Raw genomic sequence first — 17,340 nt, 5'->3', positions numbered from 1 at the left:
GAGGAAGATGAGGGCCTCTGCTGCTGGGGGCCCAGAGCCTCGCTGGTCCCTGCCCTTCATCCTTCCCCGGGTTCCAGGAGGATCCTGCACCTGCCCCTCCACGCTGCTTTGAGCCACAAAGAGTGGGAGTCTGTCTCTTGCAAATCAAGGCCCCTAAGCCTTGACCTTGGCCCGTAAGTGTGACCTCACGGATGTAGTGGCCGAGGCGCCTTTTCCAGCTCCGGCCTGGTCCACACTGGGGCTGGGAGGTTGTAAAGGAAGAGTGATTTAAAAGAAATCACAGGCCCTCAGGAAAGGTCCACGCAACCCAAGTGGGGTGGGGAGAACTTGGGGGGAGTCAGAGAAGAAATGAAGAGGAGGGGTGGCTTCTGAAGGCTTTTGAAGGAAGTTGCTAAGGAGGTGGGATTCCTTCCGGGGGGCGGCGGGAGGGAGGCATCAGTACATCTTCAAATCTGAGGAGCCATGGGCTCTTGTAAACAGAGGTGGGGTCCTGAGCAAGGGGAGGTCTTGTCCCATGGCGGCTGGAGAGGTGGAAGGCGGACAGTGGGATGAACTTCCTGGAGACTGAAGTACCCCCCACAGGAGGGATAAAACTCCACTGCTCTGGGCTCAGAGCAGGGGCAGGGCCGGCCTGGGACTCTTTTCATTCCTAATGAAGCTGGCAGAAGCATAGGATGGTACGAATAACCCCTAGCACTCCTTCTGACTTCCCCGAAATCATAAAAGGGCCCCTGGGCAAGAGAGGATTTATCTTGGGAGCCAGACTGTTCTGGAACGGACCCAGATTACCCTACGGTTCGTGGCAGCACTCCAGGGCTGTGTCTTTTCTTTAACCCGAGTCCCCCACAGGGCTTGTTCCAGTGGGACTGAGAGCAGAGTCTCACCCATCTTTGTTTCCTCCATGGGTTGGTTCCTCACAAAGGTTTGCGGAACTGGATAGAACAGCGAGGGCCCCTAGGACCTGAGAATCCCCAGAAGAACTGAAAACCAACATCCCAGTGGCAGGCCCCACCCCAGAGCGAAGAGGTGGCACCTCTGGGACCAACCTGGCCATCAAGAGCCGACACGGGCTTCAGTGACCCTCACCTGCACCCGGGCCTGAGAGCCACCTTCACTGAAATCCTGGCTTGGACGAGAGAAGCCTTGTTTCATTCGCAGCATTCACGTGCATTGTTACATAAATGGGGGAAGGAGGCAGGGGACAGCCAGAGGGACGTGTTCCCTGCCCGGCGGCCCCCAGCGAGCTGGAAGAATGAGTCTGTCATTTCACCCTGCTCTCCTGGGAGCAGCAGCCATATTTTTAGCCCTGAGTTTGCTTACGAGGAGGGAACGCTGGGGAAGAAAGTGTCGGCTTTGGACCACAGTCCCAATGCGGGCCGCCCAGTGCCGGCCGCCCAGTTCCATTTCCGAATCCTCCTGCCTGTGTTTCCTCTGGGCTTTGGCCAAGGAGTGGCTTTTCCTTTGAACTCCCTTTTCCTCTGAGTCCTGACTCCACTGGGGACCTGACCGTTCTCTTTAGCTGTGATCCCTGACCCTCCGAGGGCACTGGGACACCTGCCTTTTCAGGAGACGGAAGCTGCGGGTGAGCCCATCGTGAGGGCTTTGCAAGGCTGCTTTTGTTGGCTCAGGAAGGTCAGCTCAGGCTGGGCAAGAGAAGAAAACCCTGCAGGAGAATTTAATTCCTTCCTTGTTAGTGATCCTAACCTACCTGCTAAAGCAGCTCGTTAGAAGGCCAGTTAACTTTCTGGGTTTATTTCTCTGTGGTCCTCACGCCCTGGGGAAGGGGCGGCAGCCGCTCTAACAATGGCCGTGAGAGAGAGATGGGGTCAATGTCTTAGTCCACAGGGGGTGGGCACCGGACGGGGTCAGAGGGCTAGCAGGCCCCAGAGGAGACAAGGGTCCTGGGCTGCCCAGGCGGGGTGCTCCCAGTAATGAGAAGGATCCAGGGAAGCTGAAGTTCCCCATGGGCCCTTAGCGCCAGGAGGCAAAGATCTTTGAGGCTTTGTAGGATTCTTTTTAATTAGGTCCATCCCACACAGAGAAGACAGAGAGGGAGAGAGAATAGTTTGTTCCAGAATTTGAGCACTACCTGGAGAGATTATTTCTAGCCGCAGACCAAAGGCACAGGGAGAAATAAAACCGGAGAATTTTTAGCCTAGAAGGAGCCGTGGAGGTTTGTCCATGTGTCATGGAATGGGAGCGGAGGTGGACACCAGAGCGATTCTGGGTCTGCGCGAGGTCACCCAGCGAGCTCGTGCTGCAGCTTTACGCCCAGGGCTGCTCTTCACCGTGTGGAACTCAGCATTTTGATTCCTAGCTGAGGTTTTTTTTTTTTTTTCTTTTGGGCGTAGATTATATTTTTTTCTCTGCCTTGTCCCATTTACTCATTCACCTTTTGATCTTTTAGCAAAGAGTAACAGTCACCCTGCTTTGGCTCTTTGCTGAGCCCCTACATCGTGGGGGGCCCTGGAGAAATGGGGACACGGGTGCCTTTGGGAGACAGAGTGCTGGGCGTGCACTTGTGCGTCTGGGCACGGAACCGTGAGTGTGGACAGTTTGGTTTTGGCTCTTAAAAAAAAATTGTAGTAAAGTACGTACAACGTAAAATTTACCATCTTAACCGTGTGTGGTTCAGTGACGTTAGGTTCGTTCACAGGGTTGTACAGCCATCCCCACCATCCATCTCGAGCCTTTTCCCCTCCCCAGACTGAAACGGTCCCCATTAAACCCTAAGTCCCCACCCCCCACTGCCCCTGACAGGTTGGCTTTCAAGGGTGGATTAATCTGGGTTGGGCACCAGGACCAGATGACCAGGTGACCTGCAGAAAGGCTCTTTTTCCCTAGATCACTCCTTCCCCCACCCGCTTCATCTGTATTTAGACTCCCACTCAGGTGGCCTGGGGACATTTGGAAATTCATTCCAACCACCCAATTTGGCAATTCCACGGAAACTTCCCAAGCATTGTGGGTGGTAGTGGGCGGGCAGGGGAGGCTAAGTGGGTGCATCTGAAGCCCCTTCGTGCTGCTTGACCCCCTCTCACCAGGGCCATGGGGGTGGGGAGGCTCTGTGAGCCCCTCCCGACACAGCCCTGGGCTAAGAGTCGGAAGAGAAGTGAACTTGACATTGGAATTAGGAAAATGTCTCGACAGGGGCCTTTTGAGGAGTCAGCGCGGAAGGTGGAATTGTACAGCTGAGCCTCCCTGGGCACCTTTGTCTGAAGGTTGTCAAGAGACAGCGTTTTTCAATTCATGTCACTGCTCCAACCAACCACTTAGAGTAAAATTGCCCATAAAAGTGAACTTAAATTACAAGTGATAAAACCACAGCCCCCTCTCCCCTCGGCTGACCCTCTGTGCTGTCCTCGGGACGAGCTCAGATTCCTTGTGACAAGAGTAATGAGGAAGCTTCAGACACATTTCCAGTGAAGTCACCGTGAATTGAAAATCTTTGTTTTCTAGGGCTGGGGGGACTGTGGGTCTCTTCGTTAACTCCTCCTGGGAAGAGGACCTGCTGTCTCTGGACCAATTTGTCTCTCCTCCTCTTCTTCCTGCTGTGATGTCCTTTTGGGACCCGTGGGGCCACTTGTGTCCAGTCCAGGCCAGGAGGCTACTCAGCTAATAACCCTCGGCGACGCCCATCAGCCCTGGGCTCCTCTCACTCACCCACCCCCTCTCTCCTAACATGCTTTTCTTGACCATATTTTCAGCCTTTAAACCAGTTCTTCCAGGGGTGGGAGGATGCGGGTTCCCATGGTTCATTACCTTGTGAATTCGTTCATGAACACAACAGTACTTATTGGGTCAGATCCTGTCCCAGCTCTGGGCTTTCAAAGATAACCTGGCCCTGCCCTGGAGGGGCCCCGGTTGTGAGGAGGTGACTCAGGGCAGTGCATAGGGATGGTGGGGAGGGGAGTGGGATGCTGGGGCAGGGGGATCGAGGGAGAAGGGGGTCTCACTCGGACCAGAGGTCCAAGGAGGGCTTCCTGGAGGAGGAGGCAAGGTTTGAGTCCAGGAACAGGAGGTGAGAAGTCTCTGGAAAGGATCGGATGGAGCCAGGGATGACTGACCAGGTTGACATCATGGAAAGATCTCTCTAGAAAAGAGTCAGGCAAGACAGGAGGGAGGCAGAATGGAGAGGAAATTATCTCAAGATTCCAGCTGAAAAATGACCGTGACCTCAAGTGAGGGGTGTGTGTGTTGGGCGTGGGGATGGGGTAAGGAGTTGCCAGATTTGGAAATTCAGAAGGTGAACCTGATGACTAAAGTAATAATAATCAACGGAACTTTCACTCTCCTTGCCCCACTTGATCCTACCAGGAACCCCGTGAGGTAGGCTTTTTTTTTTTTTTTTTTTTTTTGCGGTACATGGGCGTCTCACTGCTGTGGCCTCTCCTGTTGCGGAGCACAGGCTCCGGACACGCAGACTCAGCGGCCATGGCTCACGGGCCCAGCCGCTCCGCGGCACGCGGGATCCCCCCGGTCCGGGGCACAAACCCGCGTCCCCTGCCTCGGCAGGCGGACTCTCAACCACTGCGCCACCAGGGAAGCCCAAGGTAGGCATTTCTATTTGTCTTTTGCTGATGAGAAAAATGAAATCCCTAGAGGCTAGTGGCCCCTCCAAAGTTAGCAACAAAACTGGGACTGGGGCCCAATCTCTGCTGGCAGCCCGGGGCTCCAATTTCAGGATGTCACTGTGGTGCAGTGACCCACCATTGTGCTGTCTGATGCCCGGTGGCCCTGGGGAGGAAGGAGAGCTCAGTGGGTGGGAGTGTGGGCGCTGGAGCCCACTGCCTGGGCTCCAATCCCAGCTCCACGCCTTCCTGGCTGTATGATCCTGGGTAAATGACTAAACCACTCTGTTTCCTAATCTGTAAAGAGGGGAGCAGGATGGGAATGGGTCTGATCGCATAGGGTAGCTGCCCAGATGAAAGGAATTGAAGAATCGATGAGTTGAAAGCACGTAGAATGGTGCTTGTGTTCAAAATGGTAGCCATGAAGGTGAGGAAGACGACACAGGCTCTAGGAAGTCAGTGTGGGGTCATTTTCCCAGGAGAGGGCTGTGACTTGCTTATCTGGCCTCTCAGTGGCCCTGGTGTCTGGGTCTGGGGCCAGGGGTGTGGTCAGGGTTGAGGCAACCAGAGGAAGCGCCCATGACTCTGTTGGCACCACCCATGGCCACAGAGGGACAACATGTTGCCTGGTAACCAGCCAGAAAGGCAGTGTGGGAAAATCAAGCATGTGACTGGTGCAGGTAGCAGCAACTAGACCCACCTACGGTTTATATTTTCAGAATCGTCTTAATTTTCCCAGACCCAGATTCCATGAGGGAGGAGCAGCCACCCGCTTCCTCACTTCTGCAAGAGGAATCATCACCTTGTCTTTCTATTTGTGGTTCTCAATTGAGTGGAGGAAGTGGGGAGGGGGACCAGGGTCTGTCCTAAACCCGGAGCTTCTGTAGCCCAGGACAGAAATGATGCTCCGTCTGACTGGAGGGCTTTGGGGTGTGAGAGGCAGCCACACTGGAAAGAAAACAGGGATCCTACAGAGGAGAATGTAAAGCCTGCTCACCACTTAAAAATACCACCAAATAGTTCATGAAGTCTCCAGGCTGTGGGAACTGTTTCCTGTGATGGCCCCAGACCCCTGGGGTCCTGGGCTTATTCCCCTTTGCTTTCTGAGTAATTCAGCAGAAAAACTGAATAAGCACGTCCTGCCTGAGAAGCCCTGGGTTTGAGAATCCTGTGTGGCCGTCTGGTTGGAAAGAGGGGCTCATTGGAGGGTTGGACGGGTGGAGACAGGGGTGGGGGGGTGCTTGGCCATTTTTAAGTTTATAGATAAGAAACGGGGAGAAAATGGTTATAAGATTTTTGCACTCCTCTCTCCCCACTTAGCAGCAAAGGTTCTACCACTGGGGGAGCCAGCGTGGGGAAGCTGCGTGAGGCTGGGTGCGCTGGCGGGGGGAGGGCATGCCCTTCTCTGCCGGCCACAGACCAACCCCTGTTGCCTTGATCCCCGTCGCCCGAAGCTCCCCGTGACATCTTTCCATCATGGCCTTGTCATCAGGTTATCATCAACATCGCTGAAAAGGCCGCGTTAGGGCAGTTTGCTCAGCGGACGGTGTTTACCGAGCCTCTGTGGGTGTCTTGCTGAATGTGCGCTCGATAGTGCAGAGGCGTTCAGGTGCTACTTTTCCACATGGCTTGAATTGTCTCAAGGAGCCGGAGATGCGACCCAGGGAACTGATGATAACTGTGGCCTTTTGCCATGTGGATCCCTGAAGGGGCTCGCTGGGAGGTCTCACGGATGCCTTCCAGCATCTGGACCACAAATCCAAGGGAGGCGGGAATGGGGGAGGTGGGCAGCTGCTGGGGGGCTTCCCTGGGGGCCGACACTACTCTCTGCCTGGCTCAGCCGCTCAGTACAGACTGACTGAGTCATTCATCTAAAAGCCGCATCATCTCTGCAGGGGGTGTGTAGTCAGGCTTAGCAAAGGCTCCCGGATGGTGGGCAGGGACATCCGGGACAAAGTTCACGCTGGCATTGTGGGGGCCAGGCAGGGGGCTTTGAGCCTGTCTCCAGGGAGGTGGACTGGGCAGATGGGAGGCCGTGTCCTTCAGGCTCCAGTGAGATGATCCGAAGTCTCCACCTGGGTCACCAGTGGCAGCCCTGTTCCCGTATGAAAGCCTGCGAGTGAGTGACCCAGCAGGCAGGGCCTGCCTGTGGGGCAGGGCTAGGCATCTCCGTGGGCCAGGAGCCAGTCAGCAGCGCGGGGCACAGGTTTGGGGACCCTTCAGCTGCTAACAGATGCTGAAGCTGCGCTGAGGACCTCGGCAGGTGTTTATGGCACCTTGTGAACATTGGGTACAGGTGCCCCCTCTGGGTGGACACAGCCCTGCAGGGATCAAGTTTGTAGCCCAGGCCAGGTACAGTCTTGGCAAGCTAGCCGGGGCTGGATCTCAGTCCCATTTGCCCCTCGTTGGAGTCTCTTGTGCAGTGAAAAACCTATACAACTGTACACGGCTGCCCTGTTTGCTTCCTCTCCAAGAGTTCGCCAGGATTCATGCACTGACCTCACTTTCCTTTACAGTGTTCTCCCTGCCACTTATTCTGGGCTATAGGAACAAGGGTGGGCTCCAGGTCCCCCCAAGGCAAGCCTGTTTGGGAAGAGGGGTTTTTGCTGTCTGTGGGTCCCTCTCGGGGCTCACACTCTGAAGGGTTCTTCTCTCAGTAACTTAGGGGTGCCGCCAGGCCGGGGGAACTGCCCGCTCACCATGCCCCTGCCTTTCGACCTCATCTACACCGACTACCACGGCCTGCAGCAGATGAAGCAGCACATGGGACTCTCCTTCAAGAAGTACCGGTGAGAGGGCAGCGGGACGGCGGTGATGGCCCATGGCAGCCCCCGGGCTGGTCCCCAAGGTGGGGGATTGCACTTTCCCAGGTTCCGCGGTGGAGAGAAGGCTCCCTTCCCCCACTGCCTTCCTTCACTGACAGCTCTGCCTCCTGACTAAGGCTGACTCAGATGACAATTAATAAACCACAGCCAGGCGATCCAGGCCCCTGTGCTGCTGGACAGGCTGGGGGCAGGGTCAGCTGATCCAGATGGAGGGGGCAGAGGAAATGCAGGGAGTGGTGGAGGGGAACAAGGCAGGTAACGGGGCGTGACCTCTGTGGGTGGGGACCCAGCAGCCCCCCACCCCGACTTCCTCCTCCACCCCACCCCCTCCAGGGCAGGAGGAAGGCCGATGCCATAGCTCTGTCTCTCTGCAGCCAGCCGGGTACGGGGTTTAATTTAGCACAGAGAGCCCTGCTGTTTATTACGTTTGCTCTAGTCTCATTGACTATCCCACATGATTTTATTAGGGAAAAAAAAAGTGACAGGCAGCATTATTGCTTTTATTATTAATGCATGTTCTCCGTGCACTGGGGGCCTCTTCCTGCCATTCCCGCCTCTTCCGGGGGAGGAGTGCCGACCTCAGCAGTCTGGACAATTCTGGGTCACCGGCAAGGACTCTGGGTGAGGGAACTCCTTGTCGGGGCGTCTGAGTCTCAGCGGTTTTCTTCAGGTGCCCACTCCGGGGTGGCCCAGATGGAGGGAGAGGTTCTGGGCTTTGGCCCATTGACAGCAGCCTCAATGGGCCAAAGGGTGGGACAGAACCTCCACCGGCTGGGAGGCCCACCTGAAGTGGCCACACCTGCAGGAGACTTTGAGGCACGATGGGCACGATGGGCCCGTGGCAGTGGCTGGTCCCTCTGAGGCCCTGATCTTCTGCATCTCAGCCCAGATAACCCCGGCACATCCTGCGGGTGTCAGGCTCCTGGGCAGAGGGACTGTGGACCCCCTGCCCAGGAAAGTAGAAATCGTACAAGTGACCCCTGGGGCAGTGGGGAGGGATCCCATTCCAGGCTGGGCCTCCCCTTCTAGGCTCCCTTGGGGCAGCTGTAAAAACTAACAGTTTCTGAGTTAGTGGTCCCTGGTTCAGGTGTATCACTGAGACCCTGAGACAGTTATCCCCATTTCACCAATGGGGAAGCTGACCCAGAGAGGTTAAGGCACTTGCCTGTGGTCACACAGCCAGCTAGTGTCTGAGCCCAAGCCCTGACCACACATCACACTATCCTGACCAGCCACCTTTGGGTTACAGAGCCCACGGCTGGCACAATCCTAGCCCAGGGAGACACAGGGAGGTTGGTGACCCTGGTTCCTGATCCCGGGGGGGTGGACAGGTGCCGCATCCGGGTCATCGACACCTTTGGGACGGAACCTGCATACAACCACGAGGAGTACGCCACCCTGCACGGCTACCGGACAAACTGGGGCTACTGGAACCTCAACCCTAAGCAGTTCATGACCATGTTCCGTGAGTGTCCGGCTCTGGGAGGCGGTGGGGGCCTCTCCGAGGTGGCCCGGGAGGAGGCAGGCCCCATTCCTTCCTCTCCTTCCTTTTGGGGCCTGTGCGGGGAGGGGGGGAACACACCCCCTTGGCGTGTCCCCTTGGACGGGAAAGCCTTGTTCCCCTCTCTGCAAATGTGTGAGCCACAGAGGAAGCCTCTGGGGTGTGTAGGGAGGGGGCAGCCTGGGTGCTGGGGTGGGGGGAAGCATGGTGACCTTTCCAACACCCAGAGGACGCAGCCTTTGTCCTCCTGGAGCACACGTTGCTGTCTTGCTCTCGAGAGCGGCTCAGCAGAGGGTTCCAGAGCAAAGAGGGTTCCATGGCCTTTGAGAAAGAGAGACATTCCAACGTGGAGGGAGACTTTAAGTGAGTGGCGAGGGGGCAGCACAGGGAGGCTTTCTAAGCAGAGGGAACAGACGTAGTGAAGATGGATATGGAAAGAACGGAAGGTTCTGGAAATGCAAATGCTCAGGGAGGCTCCAGCGTTGGGGATAATGGGAAGTAAGGCTGGGGGGTGGGGTGGCTGGGGCCCCTGTGGGTGACGGACTTCGGGCAAGGGATGCCATTCGAGCTGAGCTTTCGTGATTTTTTAAAAAAATTATTTATTTATTTTTGGCTGCTTTGGGTCTTCGTTGCTGCGCGCGGGCTTTTCTCGAGTTGCGGTGAGCGGGGGCTACTCTCGGGTGCGGGCTTCTCATTGCGGTGGCTTCTCTTGTTGTGGAGCACGGGCTCTAGGCGCGTGGGCTTCAGTAGTTGTGGCTCGCGGGCTCTAGAGTGCAGGCTCAGTAGTTGTGGCGCACGGGCTTAGTTGCTCTGCGGCATGTGGGATCTTCCCAGATCAGGGCTCGAACCCGTGTGCCCTGCATTGGCAGGCGGATTCTTAACCACTGGGCCACCAGGGAAGCCCGCTTTCGTGATTTTTAATGAGACTTTAAAATATATACACACTGACCTCCCCTCTTACATGCAGCGCGCTGAAAATAATTTAACCTTTTCTTGACAACTCGGGGCCAATGCTCTATCTCTCTGGTGTGGGGCCTGCCCTGCGGGGCCGGCAGAGGTGTGCGGAGCCACGTCCCCTGCTGAGTGGCCCCTTCTCCTGTCGCTGTTTGGTGTGGCGCCTTTTCTCCTACTTGGGAGACTGTCAGCTGTCACTTTTAATCGTCGTCAAGCTATCTGCATCCAGCAGCATCTTGGACGTCTAATTGGCGGCTCTTTGAAGGCTGTGGGTCAGAAAGCCGGATAAGCGCCCTCGTTAGGATTGTCTCTAAATTAAGAGTGAGCTTGGCTCCAAGCAGGGTCCCGAGGAACTTGCTCGTAAGTAAAGTAGCTGATCTCTGCTGAGCCTGTCAAATGAATGCCTCCCTTTTGGGTGCTTAGGGACTCCTTTTGTATTACTCTGCAGGTTCTAGGCTGTATTAGAGGCAGACAAGATTTCTGAATAATACAGGAGTAATGGCTTGATTGGATCCCAGAAGGTTGGGAAGGTGGGAAGTTTCCTTGGAGCCCAGATGAGGAAACTGAGGCCCAGAAAGGTGGAATGTCCTGTCTGAGGTCACATGGCTCTGTGGGGACCAGACTCCCTCCCCATAGCCCATTGCAAGGTTGTATGAGGCTTCTCCAAGAGAAGAGTGACTGTCCTAACAGGTCATCTGGTGGCATTGTGCTCCCAGCAGAGTGATTGAAGTGGGATGGGTCCTGAGGAGATTTCTGGAGGGAAAGGAAGTGGGGGTGGGTAGTGGTGGTGATGCTGTAGGCTGTGGAAACAGCATATGTCATAGCAGAGCAGAAAAAATACCATTGAGGATCTGGGAGCAGAGGGGTGGGGTCTTTTAGCAAAGATTCCAGAGTTTACATTGGATATGGTAATTCGAGGTTCACTGTAGGTTCTTGAGCTAGGGAATATCATGGAGAAATTTTTTTTTTTTTGGTCACACCGGGCAGTTTGCGGGATTTTAGTTCCATGACCAGAGATTGAACCCAGGCCCTTGGCAGTGAAAGCACGGAGTCCTAACCACTGGGCCTCCAGGGAATTCCACCCCCCAAATTTTTTGAGATACATTATTCTGGCAGACTGCAGATGGCCAAAGGGACAGTGGTAGAGGACGGGGAAGCAGGAGATGGGTTAAGAGCCCTCTGTGATAATCTACACTGAGAAAATGAGGACTTGCCCTGGGGTAAAACCCACTGGATCTAGAGTTCCAAAGCTGGCAAACTCCTACTCATCCTCCAAAACCCCATGTCAAATGTCTCTTCTTTTTACTGTCACTTTCACTGATCACCTTATCTATTCCAGGCAGAATGTTTTTATAACTCTTCAACCTAATTCTGTTAAAGCATATATTGAAATAGAGTTATTTGCTTATACATTTATTTCCACTGATAGATTATGTATGAATCACTCAAAAAGGAGCCACTGACTGATTTATCTTTATTTCCCTGGAGCCTATCAAGGTCCTCAGAAAAATGTTAATTGACTGAATCAATTAAAGAAAGAGAGAACAAAAAACAGACTTGCCTGTCTTAATGATATACCAAGTCCAGGAAGGAATTCATGAGCAGACCTCTTTCCCCATCTATTGATAGCTGGTTGATTTCCCCAAAGAGCTAACTGCCTTTGCTCTTTGCTCTGGCTGCCTCTCCCTGCCTTGCCCTGCCCCCAGGAGCTCTTTGCTTAATGGTCCCTGATATTTTAGTTGGTTGCAATACTTCGTTGTCCCACGCCCACTAGTTTAGCTAATTGTTCTAAACCTGTCCCTTCTGGTGGAGTTGGTGGAATGAGATTTTCTTCATCTCTGAGAATAGGGAGGAAATGGCAAACGGGAGAGAGACCTGGGTGCAGCCCCAGCTAGAGCCAGAGGGTAGGTACAGAGGCCAGGGTGGGGCTGGGCAGGCAAACTGGGTCAGGGAGGGTCTGGTCTGCCCTCCTGGGGCCTCTCCCTGGCCTGGCAGAGCCTCCTGAGACAGGAGAGCTGCCTGAGCTCTGACCATCACAGAAACAATTCCAGGCCTCCAGGGCCCCCCCTTATGCCTCTGAAGCCCTAGAGGAGAGATCATTTTGTTCTGCAGCCCGTCCTTATAGTGGTCGGATTTTCAGACTCAAGAATCCGTGAGCTTTCTGGGGCATTTCGACAGAAAACCACCACCTCTTCTAAGGTACCCCAGATATTGATTATAAACTTTGTGGGTATGGAGAGGGGTGGGTAGACATATTGTGTTAAATCTACACATTTGATTAAAGTATGCATCCCAATTTCAGAAATGCTAAAATGTGAAAAAACGTGCATCTGAAATGAAGAAATAGGGTATTTGGCATCAGGGCTGTTCTGGGAAATCAAGGGTGTTTGGCTGTTACCAACCTACTCCCCGCAGCCTCTCCCACCTGGGAAGATAGAGTAGGTTTAATTGGGTTCCAAAAGCACTCTATTCAAGGTCCTCTACGTGGAACGGAGGGATCATGTGACTTGCAAATGGCTGGCACTTGGGCCTACACCTCTACCCTGCCACGGCAGACAGGGCTAATCAGTGACATTCCTGCAGCGTGGCCGAGGAATTGGAGCCCTAGCTGAAACGCATTCCTTGCCCCTGGTGTGCTCGGTTCTGGGAGGTGAGGCAGGGTGCGATCCGCACTTTGCCGGAGACCTAACCACAGTGGATGGGGCCACAAGGGAGGGCACGTGGACCCCAGAGAAGGCTTCTGGGAGGAGAGGAGGTGATGTGTGAGTGGGGCCCTGAAGGGGAATAGGATTTTCTCATCCTGGAAAAGGGTGGTGGGCGCTCCAGGCAGAGGGAAGGGCAGGGCAGGAGTTGGCAGGTGTGAAAGGGAAGATGTCCATGCATTTGTGAGCCAGCCGGCCGGGCGCTCCCATGTGCCGGGGACACAGACAGAGCTTTTGCTCTCGTGGGGCTTAGATTCTGATGATAATACACAACCAAGTCAATATATACTATCACATCTGGTCAGTGAGTGCTGGGACAAAAAATAAAGCAGGGAAAGGAGACAGAGTGGGATTGGGGTCAGGAGAGACCTCTCAGCAGGGCCTTGTGAGCAACGGGCTGCGTGGAGAGAGGGCTGGGTAGGTGGTAAGAGATGCCATGGAAGGAGGCCAGGGCACTGATGCTCTCCCCGCCCCAAACAGGACCCCTTACCTCCCAGCCCCCTTCTCCATCCTTGCCAAACAGGGAGCCCTCTGATGGGGCTGGGCCGGGTAGACCCAGGGTGTGCCCTTGGCTGCCTGGTAACCCTCTTCCTGACCTCGTGGTCTGGCTGCAGCTCACACCCCGGACAACTCCTTCATGGGCTTCGTGTCCGAGGAGCTCAACGAGACGGAGAAGCAGCTCATCAAAGGCGGCAAGGCCAGCAACATGGCCGTGGTGTACGGCAAGGAGGCGAGTATCTGGAAGGTGAGCCCCGCTGAACGCAAGCACCAGCCCTCGTCCCCCAGGGGCTCCCGGCCCCAGGGTTCGGCTCCCATCCGCCGCCCCCGGCACCGGACGACGGTGGGAGACAGCCCCCACTAATGGGTCAGAAAAGAGGCCTCGAACTGCCTTTGGAAGTACCAGCCCGGGGCCTCATGCCTCACCCCTCTCCCTGCTCCCACGCTTCGCAACAAATTCAAATGGCTTAACCTTCCACCCTCCCTCAGATGGATCAACAGACACTCTCACCCCGCAAAGGGGGTTTAGGCTAGACGTGGGGATTCTGTGGGATGGGAGGCCGTGGAGGAGCAGGAGAGGCCTAGGAACTGGAACCCCGTCTTCAGGGCGGGGTCCCACAAGAAGCACCACCAGCATGGGAGGGTACCCACTCACCCCGCCACTGACTTGTCCTCTCTCCTCTTTTCTCTCTGCCCCCCGGCAACGAGGCAGCTCCAGGTATGCCACGTGTTCCCTTCGCCTCCCGCCCCCCGCTACTCTCTATAGGGTCTCCCCTGGGGGTGCTCCCGAGGCGGGCTCTCCGGGGTTCGTGGCTCCTGTGGATGGACCAGACCAAGGTGGGAGGAGGGTGACGGGGACAGCGGGGTCTCAGGCTCTTCCCGGGGCCCTCTGAGGGGAGGCAGGCCCTGGAGGTCAGGGTCCAGCTCCGCGTGGCGCGGGGCAGCTCCTAGGATGGGCCATTGACCTAAGGCAGGCGGCATGAGGCTAAAGGTTAATAATAAAGATGCCGATCGTGGGGAACGTTGAGCAGCCCCCGTACCCCATGTCAAGCCTGTCACATGACCATCTTAGTTAATGATTCTCATGCTGTGTTGATTAGGGTTAAGTCCAGCTGTCACAGAAAAGCCCTGAATAATAGTGATGGAGGCAAGATGCAAGTATGTCTTCTTTTCTGTGGACAAACTCTGGAGGTGTCAGTCCTGGCCTGACCCCTGGGGCTCTTCTCCCCTGGTTGACCCGCCCTGTTTAGTTCCCACCCTGGTCTTGCCTCATCATTTAAGATGACCACAGACAGTGCACAGTCATTACATCTGCCCTCCAGCTGGGGGGTGGGGGGAGAGGAAGAGGAGGAAGGAGGAGGGGTGGGGGAAGGTCAGGTTTAGGGACGTCGCCTGACCGTTACGCGCATCTCTTCCCCATATGGCCCTGTGGCTAGGTCTCCGTCCCGTGGCCATGCCTGGTCTCGGGATGCTGGAAGTGGCTGTGCCCCCGGCAACCAGGTGCCCAGCTCAGCCCTGGAGTCCTGTGACTGAGGAAGGGGGAGGAAAGCGATATTATGGTTCATCTCATGGTCTGTGCCACAACAACCCTATGAGCCCATAGCCGTGGCTAATATTGGTCCATCCAGAGCTTACTGTTGCCAGGTGCTCGCATATATTTTCTCACTTGACCATCAACTACGAGCTTAGAGTGACAAGCTAGTTAAGTGGTGGGGCTGGGGTTTGAAGCCACATCTGACTCTAAGAGCCAGAACACTTAACTCCGACTTTACGTAGCCTCCCCGTTGTGACGCCTTGGATAGAGGCAGAGAGACGCTCTGGATTAAGCTGGACTACGGGTCCAAGCCCGGGCTGAGACATCAGTGCCCACTGCCAGGTGTGGGGAGAGGGGCGAGGACTCATCCTCATTTGAGGCCAAACGAGCTGGCTGCCAGGATGCCCGGGGTGCTGGGAGCGAGCACAGACGGTGTCTGCTTGGACCAGAAAATACTGTTAAGAAACTGCTCCAAGAGAATGAGAGGTTATGAGGCCTGGGAAGAGAACAGTTTTCTCTCTAGCTCAGGAGCCTCTGGGTTAGCCAGGAGCAACGCTGTGCAGCAAGAGACCTCAAAGCAGCTGCTTCCAAAAAAAGACATCTCTGCTCTGGTCTTTGTGACCCAGGGAAGGCAGAGGTGGCCGGCTGAAGAAAGGAATGACAGCAGTATCCTGGGACAAGTGCCATCTAGAGTTCAGGGGACCAGGTGGCGAGAAGCGGAGGAGGGAGGAGGGTATGAGGTCGTGACATCCTTAGGGGAGCGGCAGCCGGGGTCAGGAAGAGGGCTTTGGAGGAGGCTTGTCTTATCCTGGGTCCCCAGAGCTGGAGGCTAAGGCTTAGATGCTGCTGTTTTAGGAGAGCCTGTCCCAGGGAGCAGGACTGAGGGATGGGAGAGAGGCTGCTCGTCCGGATGCAGGGCAAACCCAGCCTTGCTGTTGGAGGAAACATTCCAGACCTCAGAAGTGCTTCTGGGGGAGCTAAGGTGGACTTTTCAAACTGCAGCTTAGCTCTGGTTGTTTTCCTCCTCTGGTTTACTGAGGTATAATTGACAAAGAGAAATTGTATGTATTTAACGTGTACAACATGATGGCTTGGTAAACATTTATATTGTGAAACGAGTGCCGCAGTCAAGCTAATTAACACATCCACCACCTCAGTTATCATGTGTGTGTGGTGAGAACATTTAAGATGGACTGCCTTAGCAAATTTCAAGTATACAATATAGGTTTATTAACTATAATCACCATGCTGGACATTAACTCCCTGAATTTATTTATCTTAAAACTGAAAGTATGTCTCCTTTGACTCATATGTCCCCATCCCCCCCCACCCAGCCCTTGACACACACCATTCTACTGTTTCTATGAGTCTGACTCTTTTCAATTCTGCATATTAGTGAGATCATGCAGTATTTGTCTTTTTTTAACTCAGAGAGCCTTGATTAGCCTTTAAAATGAAGCAGAATAACTTAGAAACAATAGAATAAAAGGATATCAGAGGACTTTATATGTATTAAGAGTAATTATTGTTTTGTAAAACTTTAAGTTTTCATACATAAATACACACACGTGTATGATTAGGTGAAAAAAAGTTGCTCAACAGTGCATGTAACGTGAACCTATTTGTGCATGTATGTGTGTGGTGTTTTTTTTGTTTTTTTTTTTTTGCGGTACGCGGGCCTCTCACTGCTGTGGCCTCTCCCGTTGCGGAGCACAGGCTCCGGACACGCAGGCTCAGTGGTCATGGCTCACGGGCCCAGCCGCTCCGCTGGGATCTTCCCTGACCGGGGCACGAACCCGTGTTCCCCCGCATCGGCAGGCAGACTCTCAACCACTGCGCCACCAGGGAAGCCCGTATGTGTGTGTTTTAAAGGAAATGTACACCTGCTTATAATGCATAAAAGATCTGAGGAAGGCACACAAGAAACTGTTAATAATAGCTGCTCTGGTAATGGGATCAGGAAGTTGAATGGGGGCTTTGGAGACATTTTCTAAACACTTTATGTCCTTGATTTGATTCTTTTCTAGGGCCATAATTCAGTTTTATAATAAGTAATCCTTTTACATTTTTGGTGTGATTACTGATGTGATTTGGCTCTGAATCTACCATTTTATTAGTTGGTTTCTTTTTTTTTTTTTACCTGTTCTATGTTCCTTTTCCGTTCATTTCTTATCCTTTTACATTGATATATTTTAAAAAATCCACCTCCCTTTAGCTAATTGTACTCTCATATTCTTTTGGTCCCGATCTTCTTAATATTTTTATACCCTAAAGGTTATAACACGCACCTTTGACTTATCAAAGTCTAAGCCAATACTTTTACGTTTCATTGGGTTATAAAAGAACTTTAAAATGTTTTATTTCTATCCGGCCCCAACTTATATGTTTCATGGTATTTTAATACTCTCCAAATATTTTATATCCCACGATATATTATTATCATTGTTGTTGTTATTGCTGCTGTTGTTTTGCAAAGTCAATATTCATTTACGTTTACCCACATTTACCCTTTGTATTGTTCTCTGTTCCTTCTTACATCTCTGAGATTCCATCTGGAATCATTGTCCGTCTCCAGAAGAAACCAACTTAGTCTGGGACTGCTGTTTTTGATTTTCTAAGAATGTCTCGGAGGATATATTCATTATGTACAAATTCTAGCTTGTCCTCTGCCTTCTGTCATTTCTGTTGAGAAGTCAGTGTAGGTCTGATTGTTCCTTTAAAGGTAATTTCTTTTTTGTGTTTTCCTTTGCCTGGT

General features: G+C 53.6%; 1 protein-coding gene across 2 annotated transcripts in view; it reads left to right on the top strand.

Annotated features, from left to right (window-relative positions):
- Positions 1–17,340, top strand: part of MGAT5B (alpha-1,6-mannosylglycoprotein 6-beta-N-acetylglucosaminyltransferase B) — a 66,565-nt gene that overhangs the window by 37,113 nt on the left and 12,112 nt on the right. The window contains exons 9-12 of one of the 2 annotated variants that reach the window (XM_060133646.1): positions 7,229–7,360; positions 8,728–8,861; positions 13,168–13,298; positions 13,764–13,769. In XM_060133646.1, coding sequence (XP_059989629.1) covers positions 7,229–7,360; positions 8,728–8,861; positions 13,168–13,298; positions 13,764–13,769 — 403 coding nt within the window. The remainder of the gene's footprint in view (positions 1–7,228; positions 7,361–8,727; positions 8,862–13,167; positions 13,299–13,763; positions 13,770–17,340) is intronic. The other variant, XM_060133645.1, reaches the window with a different exon arrangement.

This window comes from Lagenorhynchus albirostris, chromosome 20 (genome assembly GCF_949774975.1).
Source record: "Lagenorhynchus albirostris chromosome 20, mLagAlb1.1, whole genome shotgun sequence".
Taxonomy (NCBI): Eukaryota; Metazoa; Chordata; class Mammalia; order Artiodactyla; family Delphinidae; genus Lagenorhynchus; species Lagenorhynchus albirostris.
This window is presented reverse-complemented; position numbering and strand designations above follow the sequence as displayed.